This window comes from Microtus oregoni, unplaced genomic scaffold (assembly GCF_018167655.1).
Source record: "Microtus oregoni isolate MIOR12 unplaced genomic scaffold, Mior012 000022F_ref0000154, whole genome shotgun sequence".
In the NCBI taxonomy this organism is placed as follows: domain Eukaryota; kingdom Metazoa; phylum Chordata; class Mammalia; order Rodentia; family Cricetidae; genus Microtus; species Microtus oregoni.
In genome coordinates this window covers 12967118-12993173 of record NW_024543081.1, presented here as the reverse complement: position 1 = coordinate 12993173, position 26056 = coordinate 12967118, and the positions used below count along the sequence as shown (strand labels likewise).

The window sequence follows — 26056 nt, the reverse complement described above, 5'->3', positions numbered from 1 at the left end:
AGGGAAGCGCAGTAGAGGCGTTTCCCTCTGACCTTCTCCAGGAGCGCCTGCACTGAAAGGGGCAGCCATGCTTAGGGTGGATCTTCCTGCTTTAAATAACAGGGTCAAGTTCTCACACAGGTATGCCCAGCGACTTAGTTCATAACTGAAACTCCAGATCCAGTCAAGCTGACAGCCAGGATGGACCATGACAGCTGTCCCCTAGTCTCAGCCTCCTGCAGGCTGGCATCAGTCACAAGTCACCATAGCCGGCTTCCACTCTAATCCATTAAAGTGCACAATTCAGGAGCGCTGTTTACAGCTACACTGTGGACAGTTGTCCCCATTATCTATTTCCAAGCAGAAACGAAACCACTAAGCAATGACTTCCCACTCTCCCTTCCTCCCAAGACCCTGGGAATGTCTAATCCACTTCCTGGCTCCATGAATCGCCTATTGTAAATATTCCATAGCAGAATCAAACAATGGGAGTTCTTCTACATCTTCCTGCTTTCACTGGCTGTGTTTTCAAGGCTCCTCCATGTCGCAGCAGGTGCCCATACTCAGTGCTTTTTCATGGTTGAATAATGTTCTCCTGTGTGGATAAGTTTCATGTTTTTCTCTTCATTTGTAGACAGATGCTGGAGTGTTTCAACCTGCTGCCCCCTGTGAATAATCTTGTTATGAACATTGTGTTGCTGGTGTGGCTGCTAATGTCTATGGTCTTAGCACCTGGGAGGCTAAGGCAGGAGGATCAGGAAATTCAAGGCCAGCCTTAGCCACCTAAAGAGTTCCAGGCAAGCCAGGCACGGTGGAGCATGCCTTTAATCCCAATAATTGGGAGGCAGAGGCAGGAGCTCTCTGTGAGGTTGAGGCCAGCCTGGTCTACAGAGTGAGTTCTGGGACAGCCAGGTCTGTCTCAAAAGCAAACAAACAAAACAAAGCAGATGTTCATTATCCGCCAGGAACTGTGCTGAGATAATCTAGCGGGGAAGCCTCTTCCTTTTGGCTGTGTTGAGAGCACACAGTGAAGGAGAGGGAGGGGCTGGAAGATTCTGCAGGGACAAGGGCAGGCCAGGTGAAACTCCAGCCTGTGAGATTTGTAGTACTACAGGGGCTGGTGACAGAGGGGAAACGGAAACCCCCAGAGCCTCTGGACGCTGTCAGGTGATTGTATCCAGCCGCTCCCTTTGCAGCTGAGGAGATCGAGGGTTAGATTGCATGCCTCCATGGAGAATGCCCAGTGCCACCTCCAGCAGGCTGGAGGGATTCCTGACAGTGATATTCTACTGATACAGTGACAGGCTCATGACCATCTAGCCAGTGCCAGCAAGTTAGCCAGGAACCACAGCATAACAGCACCTACTATGTGCTAGATTCGGAATGCCAAACTTACTACGTATGTTCTCTCCTTCAGTCTTGTGACAACTCTGTGAAAAATCTTTCGGCTGAGGAATTTGTTCCATCGGCTCTGCTGGGCACAGCTACTAAGAAGCAGAGTCCAAATCATGACCACTGTCATGCCACCCCACCCCAAAGCAGGCCTCTTCCAGCATAGCGTTGGCATCTGGGGACTCCTCGGGGCCTCTGAGAGATGGGGGAGCTTCATTACTGCTCCGGTTGCTGGGTCTCTGGGGTTGTGAACCTGACATGCAGGATTATTAGGGAAGCTGGCAAGAGGACTCAGTGGGTCAAAGTGCTTGCTGCCAAGGCTATGACCTGAATTTTATTCCCAGGATTCACACATTGGAAGGAGAGGATCAACTCCTGAACATTGTTCTCGACCTCCACACGTGCCCATAAATCAATGCCATAAAAATTTAAAACATAACTGAGCATGGCGGCTCACTACTTTAATCTCAGCACTTGAGAAGCAGAGGCAGGGGTGAGTTTGAGGCCAGCCTGGTCTACTGAGTGAATTCCAGGACAGCCAGGGCTACACAGAGAAACCCTGATGTGGGATTCCCCTCTGTATGCTGTGAATACCATTGGTTAATAAAGAAACTGTCTTGGGCCTGCGCAGGAAATAGAGGTAGGCAGTAAAAATAGAGGTAGAAAACTACTGAATGCTGGGAGAAAAGAATAGCGGAGTCAGAGAGAAGCCATGTAGCCCGGCCTGAGCCAGATACCAGAACTTTACCAGGGAAGCCACAGCCACATGGCAATACACAGATAAATAGAAATAGGTTAAATTAAGATGTAAGAGTTAGCCAATTGCCAGGTGATGCTGGCATATGCCTTTAATCCCAGCACTTGGGAGACAGAGGCAGGTGGATCTCTGTGAGTTCGAGACCAGCCTTGTCTACAAGAGCTAGTTCCAGGACAGGCTCCAAAGCTACAGAGAAACTCTGTCTCAAAAAAACAAAACAAAACAAAAAGCAACTTGAGGATGGAAGGGGTTGTATTGGCTCACTGAGGGGATAATCTCCATCATGGCAGCAGTTGTCACACATGGGGAACATGAGGTAGCTGGTCACACTGAAGTCGGGAAGCAGAGATGAATGCTGGAACTCAGCTGGCTCCTCCTTCTCCCTGTTTCTATGCATTAGAGACTCCAGTCCATGAGATGGTACTTCCCGCATTCAGGATGCACCTTCCCTCCCCAGCCAAACTTCTCTGGAATCTCCCTCAGCTACTACCAGTAGTGCCTCTCTCGGGCCATTCAAATTAATGCTGAAGATTAGCTATCCCGCTGTAAGGGCAGCTCTGACGGTGAATGCTGATTGTCAACTGGATGGGCTGTGGAGTCTACTTAGAGATCTGCCTCAGGCTGGTCCTATGAGAGTATTTCCAGGGAAGATTAATGGAGAGAGAAGACCCTCACTCCGAGTGGGTGGCAGAAGTGGCAACATCTTTGCCTTTGCCTGCCCAGTTCTTCTCCTCCTCCTTCCTTCTTCTCTCTCCCAATACAAGACAGGTTTTCTTTGAGTAGCTTTGTAGCTCTGTAGACCAGGCTAGCCTTGAACTCACAGAACTCACAGAGATCCTTCTGCCTCTGCTTCTGAGTGTTGGGATTAAAGGCGTGCGCCACCACTGTTCGGCCCAGCTCTACTTCTTGCTGGTGTGCCCATCTTGTCGTTGCTACCACCCTCCAGTGTAGACTTTGCAATCCATTGTCTTTGGCGTTTGGACTTGGGCTGAAGACCGGTAGCTCTCCAGGAGTGTTCCAGGCCTTCAGCACCAGGTGAGGACTCTGAGGGATTCAGCCTTGTGGACTGAGAAACTACAGGGCTCTCAAGCTCTCCAGTGTGCTAGCCATTACTGGACCACCCAGTCCCTCGCTTGTAAGCCAATCTAATAATTCCCTTGTTTGTGGGTTCTGTTCCCCTCGAGGACCCTGACTAACTTGGCACCTGTGGGTTCTGTGTGGGACAGCCATTCCCAAGGCCAATTATGAGCCCCAGGAACAGCTCTCAATAGGAGAGGGAGTTTGCTAGTGGCCTTGGGTGCTGGAAGTGGACCACAGGCCTTGGCTGGGGGGAGCCTCCTGTGACTAGGGCCATGCTGGGCTGGTCACCTCTGCTTGTCATGTGAGGGAGGCAGGTGACTGCCCCTCTCCTGTTGATTCAGAAAGATACTTTGCTGTTCCAGAGTTTGCCTAGGCTTGGGGTGGGCATGTGGGTCAGGCTGTAATCTAGACACTATCTCCGATGCCCCCACATATCCACTTTCTCTTTCAGCCGTGATGGGACACTAAGGAATAGAGGGCTCCATTGTCCACAGGAAGATTAGGTAGCCTAGGTCAGAGAAGAGGAGCCAGGCTCAGGGCTAAGACTCCAGTCCCAGAGGAGAGCTACTCTTACTCAAGAGGCTTCATCTCTTTTTCTCTCCCTTCCATGTGTGTGTATGTGTGTGTGTGGATGTATGCAAATAGGTGCATGCATGGGGTCTCCATGTGTACATGTGTGTGAAGGCCAGAGGTTAATCTCGGGTGCCATCCACGATGGATTTTTTTTGGAGTTTGGTTTGAGACATTATCAATAAAATGCTGATGAGCCACTGACCTAACTCTGGCAGAGGGCTACCACTGCTGCAAGGTCAAGATTTTCAATTCTCTTTGGCCGTTTTCTAAAGATACTTTTCATGGTGCAAATACATCTGTGACAGACATTCTGGCATAAATATGCTGCTGTTTACATAATGTATGTGTCTAAAACTTACATTTTCTCAAACTCAAAGAATTCGTTTGAGTTCCAGAGAGTCGACTTGAAAGACCCACCTTAAATAGGTCAGATACACCCCTCTCAATTCCCTGGTCCTGAAAATTTTTTTCTTCCTAAACTTTTTTTTTTAAGATCTATTATTTATTTATTTATTTATTTATTTATTATGTATACAGTGTTCTGCTTTCATGTATGCCCACACACCAGAAGAGGGTGCCAGATCTCATTACAGATGGTTCTGAGCCACCATGTGGTTGCTGGGAATTGAACTCAGGACCTCTGGAAGAGCAGCTAGTGCTCTTAACCACGGAGCTATCTCTCCAGTCCTTTCTTCCTAAACTTAACTTTGTCCTCAGCTCTATCAACACCTTGCCAGGCCCAAGAGACACTAGACAGTTCCACACCATAAATCCTGGGCAGGAGTAAAGCTAACCAGCTCCCAGGATGTGACCAGCACCCAGCTTTCTCAGGCCTCCCCTAAGAAAGACTTTGATGCCCACAAATAAACAGGAGGCAGTTTTAAGAACCGGACATCCCAATCTCTTCAACCTGCCTTGCATAGCTCCCCGCCTTTTTATTATAAGAGAAAGGCGGGAATGTTGTAAAAGTAAATCTGCTAGCCTGGCCTGTCACCTGCACACTCTGTCCTTTTAAGAGACAAGGCCTGCCCACTCCCAATCTCCCTCTTCCCTCCAAGGCATCTCCCCCAACCTCTGGGGAGTCAACTTCCTACACAGGCGCTTTGGAGGAAAAACTCAACCAAACCACAGCAAAGACCCCAGACAACCTGGGAACCACCACTCATAGCAAACACCTGCTCAGCAGGCACGAGGGTTGGTCCCAAGTTTAGCCCTCACACATCTCCCTGGAAACCCACATCCACGCTGAGAGGAGACTGACTTACAGACTGAGGTTCAGAGAGACTGAGTGATTTGCCCAGGGTCGTACACTGTAGAAGGCTTCCTAGGTCCGGAGGCTAATGCCTGAAAGAGACACAGTAGTTGTAGAAGAGTTGTACATATGCATGGAGTCTGGCACCTACAGGGCATGAGCCCTAGTGCTGCTGAAGGTGCCTGGCCCACTGGCATGAGCCACTGGTCTCCTGCACCCATGACCAGATGTGGTGACAGTCACATATGTCAGCCACTGGTATTTTTCTCCTTCCCCATGCTCTGGGCCACGAGCTCACTGAGCATACCCATCCTCCTGAGGGGGAAGAGCACTGATGAGTTAGAGCCCGCATTGCTGGGTTTGTGGTAGATTCACTCCCATTGTCTTGCTAGACACATGGCCTTCTCCTCTCAGGAGAACCTAGGCCATGGGGGTATCCCCCACACCAAGGAAGGCTGGCTTAATTTTTATCTTTTGGAGATTAAAGTCTCATAAAGCCCATGACTGCCTTAACCTGACTGTGCAGCCAAGGATAATAACCTTGCATTTATGTTTCTCCCATCTTCTCCCAAGTGCTGGGATTTCACAAGGTTGCACCATGCCTAGTTCGTGCATGCTTAGAAAGCATCCTAACCAATTAAGCTACACCCCTCGCCTGACATTTACTTTTGGAGGTGGAGTGGTAAAAGTATGAAGTTCAATGTAGCTTTGAGCTCATAGCAATCCTGCTTCCACATCCTGAGTGCTGAGATTACAGGTTCATTGCCACACTCAGCTGTGATGACTAATTTTCTCTTTTCTCTCTCTTTCCCTCTTTCTTCCTTCCTTCTCTCCTTCCTTCCTTCCTTCCTTCCTTCCTTCCTTCCTTTCTTGTTTTTTGTTTTCCCAGACAAGGTTTCTCTGTAGCTTTGGAGCCTATACTGGAACTAGCTCTGTAGACCAAGATCACGAACTCAAAGAGTTTCATTGGCCTCTTCCTCCCAAGTACTGGGATTAAAGGTGTGTGCCACCACTGCCTGGAGACTAATCTTTTTTTGTTTGTTTGTTTGATTTGAGACAAGGTCTTACTAGCTCTGGCTGTCCAGGAACTCACTCTGTAGACCAGGCTGGCCTTGAACTCACAGAGATCCACCTGCTTCTGTCAGTGCAGGGATTAAAAGTGTGCATCACTATGCCTAGCTTTGTGAGGATTAATTTTGGCAATCTACTTAGCTGGATTGAGAACTGTCTAGAGATGAGTAAAGAGTACCCCTGAGTGTATCGGTGGTAGAGCGCACAGGGGGTTAGATCCTGAAGACGTCATCATGATCAGTGGGTTAGCACCCTGCTGGATTCATGATGTAACAGCATCACTGAGAACGGGAGGAAGAGATCCTGCTTGGAGAAAGTAGGTCACTGCGAGTATGGCCCAGGGAGCCTGAACTGGTTCTGGGCCATCTTCCTGTACTCTGCTTTAGAGGGTAAGACGCTTCTCCTACCACACACCCTGCCCCATGTGGTGATGTCTTGCCCAAGTACACGGAACCAGGCAATCATGAGCCGAGCCCTTTGAAACCATGAGCCCAAACCAACCCCCCTTCTTGTACTAGTTACTCATCTTGTTGCTGCAGTAAAATACCTTGAGAAAAATAGCTTGAGGAAGGAAGGATGATTAAGGCTGAGAGTTCGAGGCTATAGCCCACTATGGTGGGGAGGACCTGGTGGCAGGAGCTCAGACAGCTGGTCACACTGCGTCTGAAGTCAGGATGCAGAGAGAGAGAATGCCGGGGCTCTGCACCAATTCTATTTAATAATAAAAACCTGGAGTCAGCTATCAGGTGAACACTGAAAGATCAGAGAAGCAGAGCAGCTAGTCACTGGTTCTTATCTCTACCTCAGACCAAAAGGGCGATCCTGTCTCTATGAATCCTCAGACTACATTGAGCTCCCGTCTCCTCCCGCCTTATATTCCTCTCTCTGCCCAGCCATATCACTCCTGTCTCCACCTCCCTAGTGCTGGGGTTAAAGGCGTGGGATCCCAAGTGCTGGGATGATCTTTGTGTGAGCTCTGTTTCTCTTTTAGACAGATTCAACCTCACGTAGCCCAGGGTGGTCTTGAACTCACAGAGATCTGACTGCCTCTGTCTCCTGAGTGGTGGGATTAAAGGTGTGTGTCATCATTGCCTGGCCTCTATGGCTAACTAGTGGCTTAGCTCTGCACTCTGATCGTCAGGCAAGCTTTATTTGTTAGATCACAAACAAAATATCACTACAGTGCTCAGCTCGATTCTCCTTTTTATGCAGCTCAAGACCCAAGCCCAGGGGATGGTGTGCCAGTTTTAAGATGGGTCCCCTCACCACTTCCCTTTGCCTGGTTACGATAGCTCCTCACAGGTGTGCCTAGTGGCCTGTCTCCTGGATGATTCCGGAGCCCGAAAACTGACAGTCAGTATTAACCACCACACTCCATGAAGCTGGTCTTGAAGGTATTTTGGCCATAGCAATCCCAAAAGTAACAAATATGCTTTTAAAAATTAAAATTTAGCTGGGTGTGTTGTGTATCCCTTTAGTCCCAGCACTCGGGAGACAGAGGTAAGCAGATCTCTGTGAGTTCAAGGACAGCCAGAGCTGTTACACAAGAAACCCTGTCTCAAACAAGCAAACAAACAACCCCCCAACAATTAAAAATTTAAATTTAAAAATTTCTCACAACCATTTGGGCAGTGGTGTCACATGCCTTTAATCCCAGCACTCAGGGCAAGTGGATCTCTGTGAGTTCGTGGCAAGCCTAGTCTACAGAGTGAATTCCAAGACAGAAAAACAAACAACAAAACAAAACAAATCTCACAGCCAGCCTAAGAAGAATTTTTTTTTTCAAGACAAAATCTCGGCCGGGCGATGGTGGTGCAGAGGCAGGCGGATCTCTGTGAGTTCGAGACCAGCCTGGTGTACAGAGCTAGTTCCAGGACAGGCTTTAAAGCCACAGAGAAACTCTGTCTCAAAAAACCAAAATAAATAAATAAATAAATAAATAAATAAATAAAAAGACAAAATCTTTCTATATGACTTAGGCGGACCTGAAATTTACTATGTAAGGGAGGCTGGTCTAGAACTCATAGTGAGCCTCCTGCCTCACTATGAATATTGCAATCAAAGCAGTGAACCACCATAGTCCTCAGGATGCTCTGAGCTCCACTTCCCAGATGAAGAAACTGAAAAGTCTACGTGTCCTTCCACGGTCACTCAGTTTGCAGGTGACAGAGCTGGGACTTGACAATGGCCCTGATGCCCAAACTGTTCTGTTCCCCACCCCCGCCCCCCTGCCAGCTTGTCCTGTTTTCTTCTGTCCCTCTAAGGAAGCCATTGCTGCAGGGTGGACTGGGAGGGAACAGCCTCGTGTCAAAAAGAATCTGTTTGTTTTCTGGGAGGACTGGGGAGGAGAGGAGATAGGCAGGGTCCTTGGCTATCTCAAGACCAAAGTCCCCCAACAGCAGGTGGCCTGTGGGAAAAGATACCAGAAGCCAAAAGACTAAGTGCCACCTCTGGGCTCAGCAGGCATGATACCCTGGGCCTCTAACCCCTAAATGCTTCAAGTGCTTTAATTCAAAGAAATATTTTATGTGTGGGGTCAGATCCGAGATCACACGTGTGGCTGGAGACAAGAGTTTTTTGGCACACAGACCTTTACCTTGGGATCCTTACAGCAAGCTACAATGCAGGTACCAGAAAACAGAGCGGGAGAGCTGTGTTAATCCGTTTCTGCTGCTATATCACAATACCGTAGACTAAACAAAACATTAACGAGAGAGGTTTACTGTCTGTGTCCCGGAGGCTAGGAAGCCATGAGCATGCCATGCACTGGGCTAGGGTACTTGTGCTATCACAGCAGGGCAGGAAACGAGAACATACGGCAGGCAGAGAGGCGTTGGACCCAGCCCATTGATTTATTAGAAGCCCATTCTGGCATTTATCTGCCAGGTGATTAGGTGGCCTAATCACCTCTTCGAGGTCTAGCCTCGTAATTTTACCCAATGGCCTTTTTTTTTGAGATGAAGTCTCTAGTAGCCCAGGTTGCCCTCTATCTCCTTATATAGCCAAGGATGACTGTGAACTCTTGATCCTCCTGCCTCCACTTCCCAAGTCCTAGAATGATAGGCCTGCACCACGATGCCCAGCTGGTGTTAATGAATTCACCACGAGTTTGGGGGAGCACATTCAACCCCCAGCACTAACCTTGACGGTGTCACCTATCAACGCTGCTGTTTCTTGTAACTGTTTCGGTGACAGCCGATGCTGCTGTAGTCTGTAATAACCGTCTCAGTCCAGTGACAGCCTACGCTGCTGTAGTCTGTAATAACTGTCTCAGTCCGGTGACAGCCGATGCTGCTGTAGGCTATTTATAACTGTTTTAGTTAGAAGCTAATCATCAATCCAGCGATGTGAAAGCAGCTGATCTCACAAAAGCATGCCTGTAGGGCCTGGAGCCCTCTGGGGAGATGGCTCAATGGGAAAGAGCACTTGTTCTGAAACCATGAGGACCTGAGTTCAAATCCCTAGCATCTATATGACTGTGTATGCCATTTCCCATATCTGGAAGGTGGAGACGGGGGGCGGGGGTGATGAGAGCTTGCTGGTCAACCAGCTTGTCCAAAAGGGGAGAGCATGTGGTCCAGTGAGATCCTATGTCTTCTGTCTCCAGGCATAAGACAGAGAGGAGTAAAAGGAGATCCTTGATATCTTCCAAATGCACGTGCATCTGCACACACGCAGGCATGTGCCGCACAGATTCACACCATACATGCACACACACACACGTGAGCACATATATATACGAATCTTTCATTGCCATAAAATGTACACGCAAGCTTGGCTTCATGGTACACAGTTGTTATCCCAGCACCTGCGTTCCTAAGGCAGGAGGATCAGTGTAAATCCCAGGCCAGCCTGAGCTAACTAGTGAGGTCTAGGCCAGCCTGGGTTATACAGTGAGACGCTGTATGAAAACAAACAGACAAACAATGTAATGTATATTCATAAAGGCCCAGAGCTGTAAGGACGGTTATGTCCTCCGGCTTCAAAAATTCTCTTCAAAACACGAACTTTATGTGCTCTTTCCACAGCTTCTGTGGCGAGAGAGAGTGAATGCTGTCATTAGAAGGCCATCAGCCCCGCTTTCTTATCTCACTTGGCTCCTGAGAGACAGGCCCAGAAGAAATTCATTTCCTTGTGGGTAAAATAAGGAAATCAACCACTCCCCTCTTGGCCTGGCACAGAAGGTGTTGTCCCATGGGAGCACTGGGCAGTGAGCCACCCACCAGCTCCTGGCACGACAGGGGCCGCAACAGGGCTGGCCTCCCAATGCCCTGCCCAGTGCAGTCACTGCCAACTGGGATGGAAGCCTCCGTGGGTTGCCAACCCAGAGAGCTGGCAAGGTTCTTTTTCTGGGAATGTGCACAGCGGAGGTTGTTGGGTGCAGCCATACTTTGCGTGGGAGAGAATGGAGCTGATTTTTATTTTTATTTTATTTTATTTTTTTTTTTGTAGTTTTCCCAAGACAGGATTTCTCTGTGTAACCCTGGCTGTCTTGGAGCTCACTTTTTAGATCAGGCTGGCCTTGAACTCACAAAGATCTGCCTGCCCCTGCCTCTGAAGTGCTGGGATTAAAGGCATGCACCACCACCGCCCCACCCCACACGGAGCTACATTTTTAACAGGGAACAGGATGAATGTCGGTGCTCAGAGGCAGGAGACTGGTCCCACAAACTAAGCCTTGGAGAGTTGGAGGATTTCTCAGCCAGGGACACATGGTTCAGAAATGCAGATCTGTAGGTCTCGGGGTTCCCAATGAAGCAGGATAAACAATCATACAGACTGCCTATGGTATAAATCCACCAACACCACTGGAAGGACAGAAGGAGGGCAGGTCCTCTCCTGGCAGCGGCACTATGTCGGAATGCCTTTCTTTATCTAACGGTGTAGATCGAGCCCGACCATCACAAAATTCACAGAAAACAATGGGCGAAGCATGTAAACTCTCAGCACCCCGAGCCCTTGGGCTCCTTCTGCACGTTCTGTCTGTGTCCCAGCAGAACACACTGTTTTGTGCATGGTGCCAGGGGTGGAAGCTACAGGGTGTTCATGCTGAGTGCACGCTCCACCACTGAACCACCCAGCCCTTACAGAATGGTCCGCTTTTGCTTCCTCTTCCTTCTGCTTCCTTTAGTAATGGCTGAGGCTGAGGCTGGATTCCAGGGACCTGGGCTTGCTAAGGAGAGTGTTTCAACACTCAGCCATGCTCCAAGGCCTTTTAAAAATACTCTTTTGACAGGAATAGATATTTATAGATGCTTTTAAACATTTAAATTATACTTATTTGTGTGTGTGTGTGTACATGTGCGGAGGTCAGAGGGACAATTTGTAAGAATTGGTTCTTTCCTTCCATCATGTGAGCTTTGGGAATCAAACTTGGCTGGTCAGGCTTGGCAGCAAGTCCCCTTATCTGCTGAGCCATCTCACCGGCCCTAGATGTTTCTTTGGCTCTACCATGTTTCCCTTTTGAAATGGACATGCATGCAGCTGGATGTGGGGCTTCTGCCTGGAATCCCAGCACTTGGGCACAGAAGTGGGAGGACAATAGAGCGTTCAAGGCCAGCCTGGGCAAAATGGGCAGACTCTGTTTCACAAGAAGAAAAAGAAGAAACGAGTTATATGTGTAATCAGAAAAAAGAATGGATGAGAGAAGGAAAAAAAATGTCTTTGCATGATTCATGACATCATTGAAAATTAGAAGCCTGGACATTTTTACAGCCTTAGCCTGTCTTTTTGTGGTTGTAGGAGCTGGGCTCAGCAGGGGGATTGGGTGGCCTGCCAAGCTTTGGGTGTCTGTGGTTTGTGTGGGGGTGGTACTAGGGCCTCCTCCCCTGGGCTCTGTGGAGTACTGACCATGGAGGCTGGTAGGAATTGCAGGGAGACCAGGAGGATGCTCAGAACTGGGAGGCGGGGTGAGGATCTGTCTTCCTGTTTGTTGAGTATTTGCAAATTCAGGCCAGGAGATATTAGGGAATAATAAGGTCAAAGTCCTTATTTATGGCCTTGGGGTAGTTAATGTGTAATATTCTGGGATATAAACCTGACCAAGAGGTGATACCTTGCACACAAGCCTCTGGGAGTGACTGGGAGAGCTGTGGCTGGGAGCTGTCACCATGTCGGTGAGGATGCTGGTCCTTGGGGCCCACTTCCCTCCACTCGCTTGTCTTTGCTTGAATGTGTAGGTTAGGGTAGGGTATTTGGGGGTCCTCTACTGCTGCCCTTCTCTTTGTCTCAGTTTCTCCATGAGCATAAAAAAAAAGCTGGGATTAAAGGTGGCAGCGCACACCTTTAACCCCAGCACTTGGGAGGCAGAGACAGGTGGATCTCTTAAATTCAAGGCCAGCCTGGTCTACATAGTGAGTTCCAGGATAGCCAGAGCTACACAGAGAGACCCTATCTCAAAAAGAAAAAAAAAAAAGAAAGTTGGGTGATGGTCTCTAAACCCCTTAGCGTTGAAGCCGCTCATCTCTCTGCCTCCACCAGGCTCAGGGCCAGGACCTCTTTGTGAGAATAGTGATGGTAATATTAATTATGACTGATAACCACTACTGAGTTTCACAAAGACGAGAAATTGAGGTTCAGGGGCTGGGAAAAGGTTCCATATCAATGAGAGAGTGTGTATTTAGTATGTTCAAGGCCCTGGGTTTGATCTTCAGCACCAGTAAAGGAATCACATGGGTAGAGTGCTTGCCCAGCATGTACGAGGCCCTGGGTTTGATCTCCAGCACCACACAAACTGTATGTGGGAATGCAGCTTGCAAGGGCCAGAGGCAAAAGGAGCTCTGAGTTTGAGGCCAGCCTGGTCTACACAGTAAGTTCCTGGCCAGCCAAAGGTACATACGGAGTCCCTGTCTCAAAAGAGAAAAATAGGCTGGGCATGGTAGCACATGCCTTTAATCCCGGCACTCGGGAGGCAGAGACAGGCAGATCTCAGTGAGCTCGAGGTCAAGCATGGTCTACAAAGTGAGTTCCAGGACAGTCAGGGCTGTTACATAGAGAAAACCTGTCTTGATAAACCAGAGGGAAACAAGAGGGAGAGAGGGAGGGATGGAGGGAAGGAGGGAAGGACAGAGAGAGCGAGAGAGCGAGAGCGAGAGCGCGAGAGAGAGAGAGAGAGAGAGACCGAGGCTCAAGATGACATTACAGGCCACCATTTACAATTCGAAAAGGTGTTTCGCTCTCTGAAGATTGCTGAGCCTTTGTTCCAATCTGGCTCAGCTGTGACTTTAGACAAGTGGATGCCTCTCTCCCGGGACCTTGGTCTCCCCTGACGTGTATGGGATGGGACTGCATGGCATTCTCTGGGGTTTAGATGGTGGGTTCATTTCCTAGAATTGTTGAGACAAGCCACTTTGAAATAAGGGGCTGACCACCACAGAGACTTCTCTCTTCGTCCTATGTCTGGAATCCAGGGTGGGCAGGGCCTGGCATTCCCTGAAGGCTCTGGGGAGGAGCTTTACGTACGTATTCCAGTTTCCTGTGGATGTGGGCACCCATAGGTCCTATCTCCAGATGCCCCGTTACAGGGCTTGCCCCTCTGCATATGACCTTCCCTTTGGGGGGTGGTGTTTCTGTACCCAGTTCCCTTCCCTTTCAGTTTTTTTAAAAAATATTTATTCTGCATTTTTTCCTGTGTATGTGTATGTGCACATGTGTGTCTATATCATGTGTATTCTTGGTACCCACAGAGGCTAGATGAAGGCATTGGATCCCCTGGAACTAGAATTAAGGATGGTTGTGAGCCACCCCGTGGGTGCTGGGAGACAAAGCTGGGTCGTCTACAAGAGCAGCTCTTAACCACTGAGCCACCCCTCTGGTCCCATTTCCCTTCCTTTTTCATCTAGCTCCAGCGCATTGAGGGCCTATCCTAGACCAATCTGGTCCCGTATTAGGTTGTACCAAGACCCTATTTTCAAGGTCACAGTAGCAGGTGCCAGGTGGGGCGAATAGGACGCATGTGTGTGTTTGGCGAATGACATCATCCAAGCCAGTGTAGGTAGTATGTAGGATGTCCGTGTGACCGGGTATCAGTGCTGGAAAGGACAGTGATATTCTCGCCCCTGTCCCTCAGGGAGACCCTTGGTGGCCCAGACACACCCTTGGCCTTCTCGATTTCAGTCACCTTATCACTCCACTCTTTTACTTTCTCTCTCCTCCCCGATAATCCCCTCATAGCACCAATAGGGAACCCGGGCCCAGAGTGGTGAGGCTGCCCTCAAGTCACTTGACCAGAGGAAGAGCTGGGGAGTCAGTGTAGGAGGATCACCAGTTCAAAGGCAGCCTGGGCTACATAGCAAATGGGGGTGTTTGGGCAGGGTGTCAAGCCTCCCTTGTGTTCGAATCAGCCATCCCCCATCCTTCCCACAACTTCCTTCACACAGCTGTGCTCTTGACCTCATCCCCAAGCCCCACCCAGACAGGGGACTTGATTCAGGAATCCTTGGTGACGCTTGTCAACAAAATACAGGCAAGGGACTGGAGATGTGACTCAGTGGTTTAGAGCATTGGCTGCCCTTCCAGAGGATCTGGGTTTGGGTTTGATTCTCAGCACCCTCATGGCAACTCACAGCTGTTTGTAACTCCAATTCCAGGGACAGCCAATGCCTTCTTCTGGCCTCTGTAAGCACCAGGCATGTATATGATGCACAGACATCCATGCAGGTCATACATACAATACTACTACTACTACTACTACTACTAATAGTAGGCTAGAGAGATGGCTTGGCGGTTAAGAGCACTAATTGCTCTTCCAGAGGTCCTGAGTTCAGTTCCCAGCAACCACATGTGGCTCACAACCATCTGTAATAGGATCTAGTGCCCCCTTCTGGCCTGCAGAGCACTCATACATAAAATAAAAGAAAATAAGATTTAAAAAAATAGTAATACAAGGCAAGAAGGAATCAGATAGATTCATGTCGATAAATGAAGCCCACAGTGCAGAAATGCTGTTCATAGGAGCTGCTCAGCTCAGCTATCACCCTCTGGTCACAAGCGTGAAGGATGGGCATTTCAAAGCAGTGGGCTTTGGAAACTCAGCCTGGACACTTTCCCTTTCCCCAGTCAGGGGCTAAAGAGCTGGCTCAGAGCTTAAGAGCACTGGCTGCTCTTCCAGAGGACCCAGGTTCAACTCCCAGCACCCATATGGCAGCTCACAGCTGTCTGTAACTCCAGTTCCAGGGGATCTGACACCCTCACCCAGTCATACATGCAGGCAAAACACCAAAGCACATAAAAACAAAAATAAATAAATCATAAAAAATAAATTCATTAAGAAAAAATAGAGGAGTCAGCTGCCAAGAAACTGGGGTACTACTGAGAAACTGGGGTACTACTGATGCCCTGGTTAGAGGCGAGGGCAGAGGAATACTAGATGCAGAATACAGAAATGTAGGGGTGGCCACCCCCATTTCTGCCATCTGGGTCAGGCCCTATGCTTGGGCCTCGCAAACAGGATGCTGAACTTCCTGCAACCGGCTTGAAAGTGGGTGCTATTGGTCTTGGAGCCTCCCTCAACATCTGTCGCAGTGGGTACTCAGCAACTGCTTCTGACTTTTTTTTAAGGGGTGGGTTTGGAATTCTGGGACTTTCTGCATGCTAGGTAAGTGCTCTACCACTTAGCTCCATCCCAGCCTGGATTGATTGACAAGTTTTGTTATTTGACAACTTTATACTCACACATCATGTATTCTGACCATTCTCTCACACCCCCGTTAGTGTATGTGTATGGCTGCACTCACGTGTGTGTGTGTGTGTGTGCAACCTTAGCCATCACCCCAAAAATGCTTCCTTTGAGACAAGGTCTCTCAGTCTGGACTGCCTGACCACGGAGCCCCAGGGATCTTCCTGATTCTGCCCCCCAGACTTGGATTGCAAGCATGGATCACCACGTCTTATTGCTTTGGGCTTTTGCTTGTTTGTTTGTTTGTTTTTTGAGACAGGGTTTCACCATGTAGCTCTGGCTGGCTGGAAACCTGCCGTGTAGATCAGGCTGACCTCAAACTCACAAAAAGCTACCTGCCTCTGCCTCCCAAGAGCTAGGATTAAAGGTATATGCCACCATGCTCAGCCCGACGTGGTCATTTCTGCATTACACCAATGTTTTGGGTGTGCTAAAGGCAGCATGTTACTTGAACACTGGGAAATTGTAAGACCTGCAGAGGTCAGGCTGCCCGTTCCGTGACCTTCCAGCCCTAGGCATTCTCTTCTTGGGTTGTGGGGTGGAGGAGAGCGAAGCAGAGGCTAAGGGGGCTCTGGGAAACCCGAGTCACAATGCTGTGGTCTCCATGAGGGCAGAGAGGTAACAGAGACATCCAGAATGGCAGGATGGCAGGGTGGCATAGGATGGCAGCAGGGCAAAAGGTCCCTTTCATGATTCCCTGAAGCCTTCTGTTCTGTTGCTCCAGGAGAAATTTGAGATCACAAACTTGGACATGAAATCAGGGATGACCCTGAAAATTAAAGGCAAGATCCACAAGGATGTTAACAGGTGAGCAAGGTGTGGGTGGGGGTGAGGTCAAAGGAGCAGCGACTCTTTTTTTATATACTCCTTACCACATCCTTGCTGGCTCCTGTTAGGAGTCGCCCTTGCGTCCTTTGGATTAGGAACCCTCAGAATGTCAGGACAGACACTGCTCTCTGTTCCTGGTCTCGACTGTCAACAAAGGGGCAGGTGGAGAAGGGTGGCACTCTGCCTGACCCGGCAGGTCTGAAGCCTGTGCTGAAGCGTACACATCCTGCTCACCACCCTCTTAACCAGGCCCTGTGATTCTAACCAGAGGCTGTCACCAGGGGGCAGCAAAGGCCCCCTTTTCCTCTACCTGAGCCTGCTGCTGTTAACTCCCTGGCTGCTCAGCACCGCCAGCATTTCGTGAGATAAAACCTCTAGCTCCTGTGTTAGGAAGGAGGCAGAGACACAGACTAGGAGCTAAGAGAAAAAGGCTCCTCGCTTGCAGAAACATGCGGATATGCCTGGTCTGAGAATCCTCACTCATGACGGAACCCCACACCCCAAAGGTCCTACTTTCAGGGACTCTGACTCGCTAACCCAGGCTTCTCTAGTGATCCTGCCAAGCCATAAACCCCTGCCTGCATCCCTCTGGTGACAGTCCTTCAACTGTCTCCTCCAGGACAGACAACCTGCAGTTGTCACTCCTAATCACCCCGCTAACAGCCTGTGCCTACTCCAAACAGAAGGTGCCACCACTGTTCACAGCCTACTGGCTGCAAGTTACAGATCTCAATAGCAGCATCTTGACTCTCTCCTCCAGCTTGTGGTCAACCAAAGTCCCCTGTCCTAAGCTGTTCTCCTGCCACTCCTCCCTGTAGCTTCACCATTAACCTGGGCCAGGAGCAAGACAAGCTGAACCTGCATTTTAACCCTCGCTTCAACGAATCCACCATCGTCTTCAACTCTCGTGATGGTGGCACGTGGGGACAAGAGCAACGAGAAAGTAACAAGTGCTTCAGTCCAGGAGAGGACGTCAAGGTGAGGTCAAACGGGAACCCAAATGATGGCCCTCCTGCCTCTGGACATGGGAGCACCGTCAGGCACCGTGAGGACCCTTCCCAGGCTCTCCTGACTTTATTTCCTCTCCTTACAGATCACTGTGGCCTTCCATAATAATGAGTTCAAGGTGACATTACCTGACGGACACACGGTGACCTTCCCCAACAGGCTGGGTCAAAACCACCTGCGCTACCTAAGTATGGCCGGGCTCCAAATCTCCTCCTTCAAGCTTGAGTGAGCACGCAGCACCTCCTCAGAACAAGACCTCAGTCCCTAAACCCGTTTCGGCCCTCTCTGCGAGCCCTATTAGGACCGCGGTCTTTAGGTCCTGTAATTTCCCACGCTCCTTCTGACTAACCCCAGCCCCTAGGTCAAGAGCAAATAAAAGAATCCACATTTATTATTTCCACAGTGAGAAATGTTAGCGCTTCCCATTCGTGTTAATGCTCCCCCACCTTCGATGCAGGGTTGGAAACTGAGGCACAGAGTGTAGCGCTGCCAAGGGAAGAGGATGGGAGGTGTTCCCAAGCCACCCCGTGCCTGTAAACTTCCCTTCCTCCTGGTGACCTGAGCACCTGCCAAGCTGTCCCGCAGGATTATGGGGCAGATACTGGTTCCAGGCACCTGGGGCCAGGGTGTTCCAGGAACTGCAGATAAGGGTCCCACCTGGGCCTCTTATCGGTTAAGCATTCCAGGCTGGTTACTCATTACCTTGCCTGCCCCCCTTCTAGCTGGGGGGCCTGAAAGGGGGTCCTCAACTTTCCAAACTCCCAGGAGGGGAAAGGGCACCTCAGCAGGGGCTGCCTCCCTGGCATCTAAGGCAGTTAGCTTTTACGGTCAGGCACAGGAGGCGGATCTGGGGTTCACAGAAGACTCTACACCTGACCTCTCTCTGGGAACTGGAGAGGAGCCTGGAATAGGGCTATTGTGGCCTTCTGGGGCAGTCTAAATGAGCAGGAGCAGGCAGTCCCACAGAGACAATGGCCCTGTATGGTCCTTAGCCCAGCCCCATCCCACCCGGGAAGCATCCTGGGCACAAAGCCCACACTGTGAGGCCATGGGGTTGGCACAGGGTATGACTGAAGGGCTAGTGGGCCTAGAGGCAGCGGAGGGAGGTGGGTGAGAGCAGTAAGGACCCCCTTACCAATGTCTGCCTTCCATAGACCAGGAAGGATGTGGGGCTAACTCCAGTTGGGCAACTGTCCATGTCTTGTGGGCAGTGTAGTTGTTAGGTGATGGTGGGTGAGCTCAGCCCCTCTGCTTTCTGTGAGTCTTCAGGATGGCAGGACCTGGAGCCCATGCCCAGTCCCTCACACCTTGACTTCATCATCTTCCTCAGCGTCAGCAAATTCAAAGGAATTGACCTGCACCGTGCTGGGCACTGGGGTTCTGTCACTGGTCGAAGGTGCACTCCATTCTTCATTCAGGCTCTCCCAGGAGCCGTGGACTTGAGGTAGCACCCCTGCCAGCTCCCGCCGAGCATCCATCTCGGTGTAGTGCCGGCTGGCCCGGCTGGCACCCCAGCTGGCTCCGTGCCTGCCAAAGGCCATGTTGGGAAGCACCTGGGGATTCCCTCCCACCGGGCTGGGCTTTACCTCAGCCACAGCGCCCAGCACAGCAGTGACCCCATTGGGGAAATGTCCACGGGCTGGGGGGCTTGCTGCAGGAGCTGAGAGGCTTGCTACAGGGTCTGGGGTGGTTATGGCACGGGCTGGGGGTTTTGCAATAGGGGCAGCGGGGGTTGCTGAGGAGGCAGGGGGCTTGGCAGCAGGGGCTGTGGTCTCAGCTGCTGGGGCTTCTGAAAGGCTCATGACCCCTAGCATCTCGCTGAGGAGTGAGGGGCCTAGGTCAAGGTCAAAACGGAAAGACAAGAGGGAGTCAGAGCGTCGAAGCTCGGGCTCGGAGGGGAAAGAATTTTGCTCTTGGTCTTGAGCATGGTCGCGGTCACAGTCACGGTCTCGGTTGCTGTGCTTTTCTGCACGTGGCAGGCGTGAGATGGTGCAGAACCCAGAATCCAGGCCTAGCAGAGAAATGGAGCAGAGGTTAAGGATGGGGTTCCTAGTCCGTTCTTGGAGACAAAGAGCCAGGACAATCCTGATCTACCATGGGGCCCTTGGAAAGCTTTATCCCTTGCTGGCCTCTACACGGACCCTACAGCCTTCCACACGATCTGAAACTAATCCTGATGCCACTTTACAGAAGAGCAAGTGGAAGTTCAGCTTGAGATGGGCAGACCTTGCCCAATGCCAGTCTGTCGGGGTTGGAACTCTGCCTGCAGCTTGAATCTTGACACTCAGTCCTGATGTGGACTTGGCCATGGTTCCTGGTTCCCTCTATGAAACTGACTGATGGCTAGTTTATCTGTGGTCATACGAAGGAACAGAGAAATCATAGGTTCTCAGGACAGAGACATGCCCTCCAAAGGTTACCAGCCCAACCCTTACTTGCAGGACCACCAGATCTGATACAGTGGCACCAAGACTGTAATGTGAAGCACGACCATGAGGGGGCAGCAGTAACCCACGGTCCCCTGGAGAGTTGGCCTGCCAAGGTGGCATTCACACCTGAATCAATTTGCTAAGTTACAGAGCCTTTGTTCAAACAACAGCTGTCCTGAGCAACTGCTACAGAGCTGCCTAGGTCACGGCTGACTTTACTCAGTCTTTTCCTGTCTGGTGTTTTGAGACAGGGTCTCTCTATGTAGTCTAGGCTGTCCTGGAACTCACTGTGTAGAGTAGACTGGCCTCATCGCTTCGCTGAATCTTAGCACTGAGACTAAGGGACCCGTAGAGGTGAGGACTGGCGGGCAGTCCATGTGCTTACTAGGACTGGAAACCAGAGCAGGCTCAGAGAGCCTCACCGTGATACCCTCGGACACTGCGGTGGGGGCTGCTTCACGGAAGGAGACAGAAAGGGGTGGACTAGCCACAAAGCCCAGAGATGAGAGCGGGGTTATGAGGCCTAAGCAGGCCGGCACCCCAAGTCCCTAATGCCACCACCGCCCCCCTCATCCTCAGCCTAGGTTGGGGGCCAGACTCCAACAGTTCATAGACTTGAACAGCTATGGGAAAAGGTTGCTATGGAGGCCTGGCAGAACCCCACAATTTCTCTGGGTTTGAATCCCAGCAATGGAAAAGAGACTGTGAACCCAGGTCCTCACCGTAACCAGAGCGGCCATCCGTAGAGCCGGCAGGACTACTGTCAAAGCTGAGCTTGCCCACCACCAGGCTGTCATAGGTGGCCTGGTTGAGCTGGGGCAGGGAAATGGCATTCTTGATGATGGGGGAGATGGCAGGCGGGGCGGGTGACGCTGAAGCTGGGGAAGCCATCCTTCGAGGAGGCACCCCCACCCGGCGCACCTGCTGGAGCTTCCTGGCCAGAAAACTTCGGGGTGAGCGGTGGGTGTTCCCAGAGCGACCCCCATGGTTGCTGAGGAAGGAAGTGTCACCGAAGACGTCCCCACCACGGCCCACGTGCATGGTGTGGCGGAAGTCCCCAAGTGGGGGGCTGATCATGTCTGCTGTCAGTCGCCTCTTTCCGTGGGAACTGGACACCCATCCTACAGGAGACATCTTGCCCAAGCTCATGGTGGGGGCTCCTATGCCCCCCTGGGGGCCAGGCATCAGCTTTGGCTGCTCACAACTGCTGGTCCATGCCCAGCTAGGGCCAGGGGAGATGGCAGGCTGGGTTCAGGGACCCTTCTCAGCCTCTTTCTGTGGATGAGGATAGTGCAGCAGAAGCCAACCCTTGACTCTGTTCAGGCGCTGTCCCCAGTGCTGAGGCTGAGGGTGACTACTCCTTCTCTCTCCCAGAGGCCCTGTCCCTTGCCCCTGGTGAGGTTGAGGATCCGAGAAGACACCAGATGGGTGGTCCCTGTCCTGGGGTGGAGACCTGAAAGGGCAGAGAGACAGCATTGTGGCATGGCAGCAACAGAGGAAATCCAAGTCCAAACAGTAGCCACCCAAGAGAACAAATGCAGCCGCCCAGCCAGGCACAAAGGAGGACCCGCAGAGTCTGTGTGTAGGGGGTTCAGGAAGGATCTGGGGGGCGGTGGTGACAGAGTGGAGCCCGCTTACAGCACAAGCTGAAGGACCTTGAACTCAGCAACACCCATGACAAGGTCAAGCGTAATCCCAGTGTTGTGGGGTGGAACCAAAACAAAACCAAACCCACAAGTTTCAGGTTCAGTGAGTGGCTCCGCTTCCAGGAACTCAGAGAGACCGAGCAGGACTTCTGTATGTGAGCACGTGGACCTATGCACCCACACACACGTGCACGCCACGGCTGAGAACCGGCAGCGTGGATGGCAATCGCAGTCAGAAGTGTGGATGCCTCTGAGCGCCACTGCCTGGGCGAGGACAGAGACTCCATTCTGCTCTGAGTTCACAATGGGCATCAGTGAAGCGGAAAAATGATCGATCATGACATAAGACCTGCAGGTGAGGTGTCAATGGCTCTCCTGCCCACGTCAGGCGACTCAGACACTAGACTTGCCAGAGGCACTAGAGCAGGAATGAGAAATGGATTTGAAAGTGTAGTGACTTGCCCGTGACTTCTCTGGAAGAAACAGAGAGTTGGGTTCCCCATCCCAGCCACCTTGAGCCCGCTCCAGACACACGCCTCTTGCCGGCGTGTTTCAGTTCTCTGGGGGTTCAAATCTATTCCACCTGGAGAGGCCAAGAGAAAGGAGGCGCTGTGCCAAGGTCTTGTGAACTGCTGCGTACACAGCCTGCCACAAAGCCAGCACTGACGCTCCTCAGGGCCCTCGGCCTCCAAGGTGCTTCCTGGAAAAGGGATCCTGTGGTCAAAAGTGGCTTTTTCCAGCCAGCTCCAGTGTGCTGAGCATTCAATGATCTAAGAAGGCCTGCAGAAAGGGCTTCATCAGTTGGTCAGGTTGATGGAGGAGCCTTGTTGTTGGGGAACAAGTTTTAGGGAAAAAATAGTGCCATGGGTGCCAAAAGCTAGTCCCTACATACGGACGTCCCTCCTGATCCCTCACCTCCTTCCTCTGCTGTGTTACCCTTCTCAGAGGGCACCTCTGCATCTCCTTTTCTCTTTCCCTAGGTGGCTGAGCGACTTAGGGTCCTGAAGCCCATACTCTGTTTTTGTGTGACCCAGAGAGGGCCAAGTTTGCTTAAGGTCTCGCCAAAAAGCTAGTCCAAACTTGAACTCGGGGCCTCTGACTCACATAAGCCCTTGCCGGCTTTCAGGGCCCAGTCTTGTTTCCCTGAGCACTTTGAGGGTGGGGCAATGCCTGGATTTTCCTGCCTCTCTCCCTCCCAGCGCTTAGCACGTGGCCAAATCCATAGCCAGCCTAATCATTAGCTGAGATAACCTTCTGGTCAGAGGGACCACCCCCTGCCACCTTCTGAGAGGGTAGAGTAGATTGGGGACTCAGAGTCCTCACCCTGTGACCTTGGGCAAGTCACCACCACACACCTGCTCAACTGCTAAAGATCTAAACCTGAGTTTCAACTTTTTTTTTTTTAATTTTCTTAACCCTAACTGCCACCTCCAAGCTTAAGATTCTCAAGGCAGCCCTTCTATAGTGTTATTTGAAATTCAAAATAGGTTAACTAAAGAGATAAAACAAAGAACAGAACTGGACAAAGCTCGCTTTGTTTTGGGACTGCATTCTCTTCCGCCCCACCAGTGGATCCTCCTCCAGTCCTAGCTCCTCCCCTCCTGGGGGGGGGACTTCTGAATCAACCCTTTCCCTGGCACCCCCAGCGCAGAGAAGCCCTCCTGGAATGCTTGCTGAAGTTATAAAGCATTCTGCTTGTTGTTGGCTGACCAATGACATGACGTCATCAGATGATTCTTCAACACCCCCTGGAGGCTTGGAAGGCTGGCTCAGGCTACAAAGAGGGTTGACAGGCCCAGGGAACAGACTCATCCAAGGTCCCGTGGCAGGTAAACACTGGCCAGGTTTCCCAGCTCCGCGGAAACTAGTCTCTACACTTCAGAGTCTAAAGGAAGGAGCTGGGGAACCGGGTAGGGCTCACTTTGCAAAAATGGCACAGGGAGGGGTCAACTGTGTCTAAATTGTGACACTACCAAATTCTCAAACTTCTGAGCTTCTTCCAGGCTCCTACCCTATCCAACCCCCTGACCAACCTTGTGATGAAACCACCTCCCAAAGGCCTCTGGGCACCTGTAGATAGCATCCTCTATGTCTACACCCATCTACTGCAGCAGAGCGTCCTGGACCAACTTCAGCTACTCTCTCTGTCTTCCCATGGAGAAAGAGGAAAAGCCTTTCAGCCAGAGAAGGCAGGAGAGAGCAGAAGATGTAAGAGAAACTCAATTCTCCCACTCTGGAGCAGGGTAGGCATGGGTTCAAATCCAGAACTTCACAAATAAGGGACATCTTTCATTCTAGTGACCCTTCGATGCAATGGCTTAACACTGGGTGCCAGCCACAGACTACTGCTGGCCTTAGGGTCACGTCACCTGCACCGGGTTTGAGATACGAGGACCCTTTTCTCAAAGGCCCAGGAAACAGCCCCTGTAAATGCTCCATTCACCCATTTTCCACGGGAAAAACCGGGCTCTAGGTCACAGAACAAAGCGGAGTGTCCGGGTGCTTGCTTACGGTCTACCAACACTGGCAGAAGTGACAATGGCAGACGTTGGGAAGTCACCAGAAGGAGAAACAGGATTTTGGTTCTGCGGTTCAGTATCCACGACCCAGGCATGAGTTGTCACCTGTCACGGTGAGAGGCCAGTCTCTGGGGAGAGCTCTTAAATCAACTCACCAACGGTATGGACACGTGCTCAGAGCTCCTTTGGTAGTAGTGACCACAGGGACAAGTTTGGGGGGCTTTGGCAGGGCGAGGAAGTTGGGAAAGAAAAGCCACTCCGATGGTGGGGAAGGGTCAGAGGGTAGGGGCAGCCGCTCCTCAGAGTACCCTGATACTCCCTTAAGCAGGTGTGCAGTCCCCCACAATCCAGGCAGCCTGCTGTGGGGCGCGCGCGTGGGGGGGGGGTGTTCTTTGACATCAACACAAGACTGGGGGATTCTGTTGCTTCAGATTCCCCCCAACCTGTGACATTTGGGATTAGAAGTTAAGCCCTCCAGGGGCATCTTTTCTAAGTCCAGCACTTTGAGGTGGTGGAAGATAGGGAAACTGAGGCCAGGAATGGGGTAAGCTGTTGAACTTCCCGGCCAGTGGGGCTAGGAGGGAGCGCCTCAGGCCATTAGGGAGCAACTCGGAAAGCGGGAGGAAAAAAATGAGGTTTTGTTTGTTTACAAGGTCTCGCTACATAGCCCAGGCTCACCTCGAAATTGTGATCCTCGCGCCTCAGTTTCCCAAGTGTTGGGATTAACTTGTGTGCCACTACCGACTTACTAAGATGCATTCTTGCTCCAGTACCCAGAGTTAAAGCTAAGCCCCCTCCACTCTGCCGCTATGCTCTCTCAGTTTCCCAGTCTAGAAAATGGGCTTCAAACTTGGCGAGTCTGGCATAGTTGGGACAAGGACAGAATCAGCTGGAATGGGAAGTCCAGGAAAGACTTCAACTAGAAAACTTTCCCTTCTGGGGACCTTGGAGGGAAGACTTTGGAGAGTCTCGGTCCGGTCCGGCGCGGGCAGCGGCTGCCGTGGCCAGAAGGGAACCGGACGGGATGACCTCATCCGCTGCTCCAGTCTGGAATGCAGCTGGGGAGGGGGCAGGGTGCCCTGTCCCCGTCCCCCCCCCCCCAGTTTCCCGCTCCCGCTCTGGCGTCGCCGAGGGGCCCTGGGGTCTCTTCCCTTCCGCTGCCCGCGCAGGAATGCGCGCAGACTGCCCTAGGCTCGCCCTCTGCCCGCCTCCCGGTTTAGTGCTCTGTCCTCCGATCCTTGGTCCCCAGCGCCCTCCCGCAACGTGACAAAACAACCCTAGAAAGTCTGCGCGTCCCGGTCTTCTAAAGGTTGGCCCCGCGCGCCCAGGGTGGTGCGCACTCCCCCGGCCCGCGCTCGCGGTTACCTCGTGTCGTCGAGCCCGAGGGTCCAGGGGCTGGTGCGCTGGCGGGTCCCTGCGAAGCCCAAGAGTAGCTGGGCCGGTCTGTGCCGCCCTGGCCGCGAGCTTGGCGGCCGGATCCCCGGGCGGGGGCGGGCTGCGGGCTCCCTCCGCCCCTGCTCCGCCCGCGGCGGCCGCGCCCCCTCCAGTGCTAGCCACGCCGCGAGGACTGCAGGGGCGCGGCGGGGGTGCCAGGCCAGGCCCCATCCCGCCGACCCTAGGCGGGGCGACCTCGGGAATGTTCACCCTGTCCTGAGTTGGGAATGTCCAGAGGAGGGCACAGGGACTCTTTGCTGCCCACTGCTCCTCAGATGACCTCGGGGAGTCCAGGACTGACAACTTTGGCTTGGGCCTCCATCCTTTCTCTGTTGGAGCTGGGGGAACTGGACAGAAGACCTTGAATTTTTTTTTTTTTAAGTGTGGGCATTCACTCTTTCCCTTTCTCTCC

General features: G+C 51.6%; 2 protein-coding genes across 2 annotated transcripts; one reads left to right on the top strand and one right to left on the bottom strand.

The window, feature by feature from the left end:
• The first annotated feature begins 12161 nt into the window (after positions 1–12161).
• On the top strand, positions 12162–18002 carry Lgals2 (galectin 2). The gene is made up of 4 exons (XM_041672482.1): positions 12162–12220; positions 16505–16587; positions 17427–17586; positions 17702–18002. The coding sequence occupies exons 1-4, from the start codon at positions 12215–12217 to the stop codon at positions 17843–17845; spliced, it is 393 nt and encodes a 130-aa protein (XP_041528416.1). The 5' UTR covers positions 12162–12214; the 3' UTR covers positions 17846–18002.
• Cdc42ep1 (CDC42 effector protein 1) lies at positions 17990–25695 on the bottom strand. The gene is made up of 3 exons (XM_041672481.1): positions 25576–25695; positions 20768–21498; positions 17990–19627 (listed from the first exon to the last, which is right to left on the bottom strand). Exons 2-3 carry the CDS (start codon positions 21228–21230, stop codon positions 18918–18920), a joined length of 1173 nt encoding a protein of 390 aa, XP_041528415.1. The 5' UTR covers positions 21231–21498; positions 25576–25695; the 3' UTR covers positions 17990–18917.
• Positions 25696–26056: the final 361 nt, after the last annotated feature.

What these genes read in the sequence shown, in the direction of transcription:
- Lgals2 (XM_041672482.1), top strand. An exon ending in ATCCACAAGGATGTTAACAG is followed by an intron (nt 16,588 to 17,426) that starts GTGAGCAAGGTG and finishes TCCTCCCTGTAG; the next exon opens with CTTCACCATTAACCTGGGCC. An exon ending in GTCCAGGAGAGGACGTCAAG is followed by an intron (nt 17,587 to 17,701) that starts GTGAGGTCAAAC and finishes CTCTCCTTACAG; the next exon opens with ATCACTGTGGCCTTCCATAA.
- Cdc42ep1 (XM_041672481.1), bottom strand. Translation starts at nt 21,230, where the DNA reads ATGCCTGGCCCCCAGGGGGGCATAGGAGCCCCCACCATGAGCTTGGGC. An exon ending in GGATGGCCGCTCTGGTTACG is followed by an intron (nt 19,628 to 20,767) that starts GTGAGGACCTGG and finishes TTTCTCTGCTAG; the next exon opens with GCCTGGATTCTGGGTTCTGC.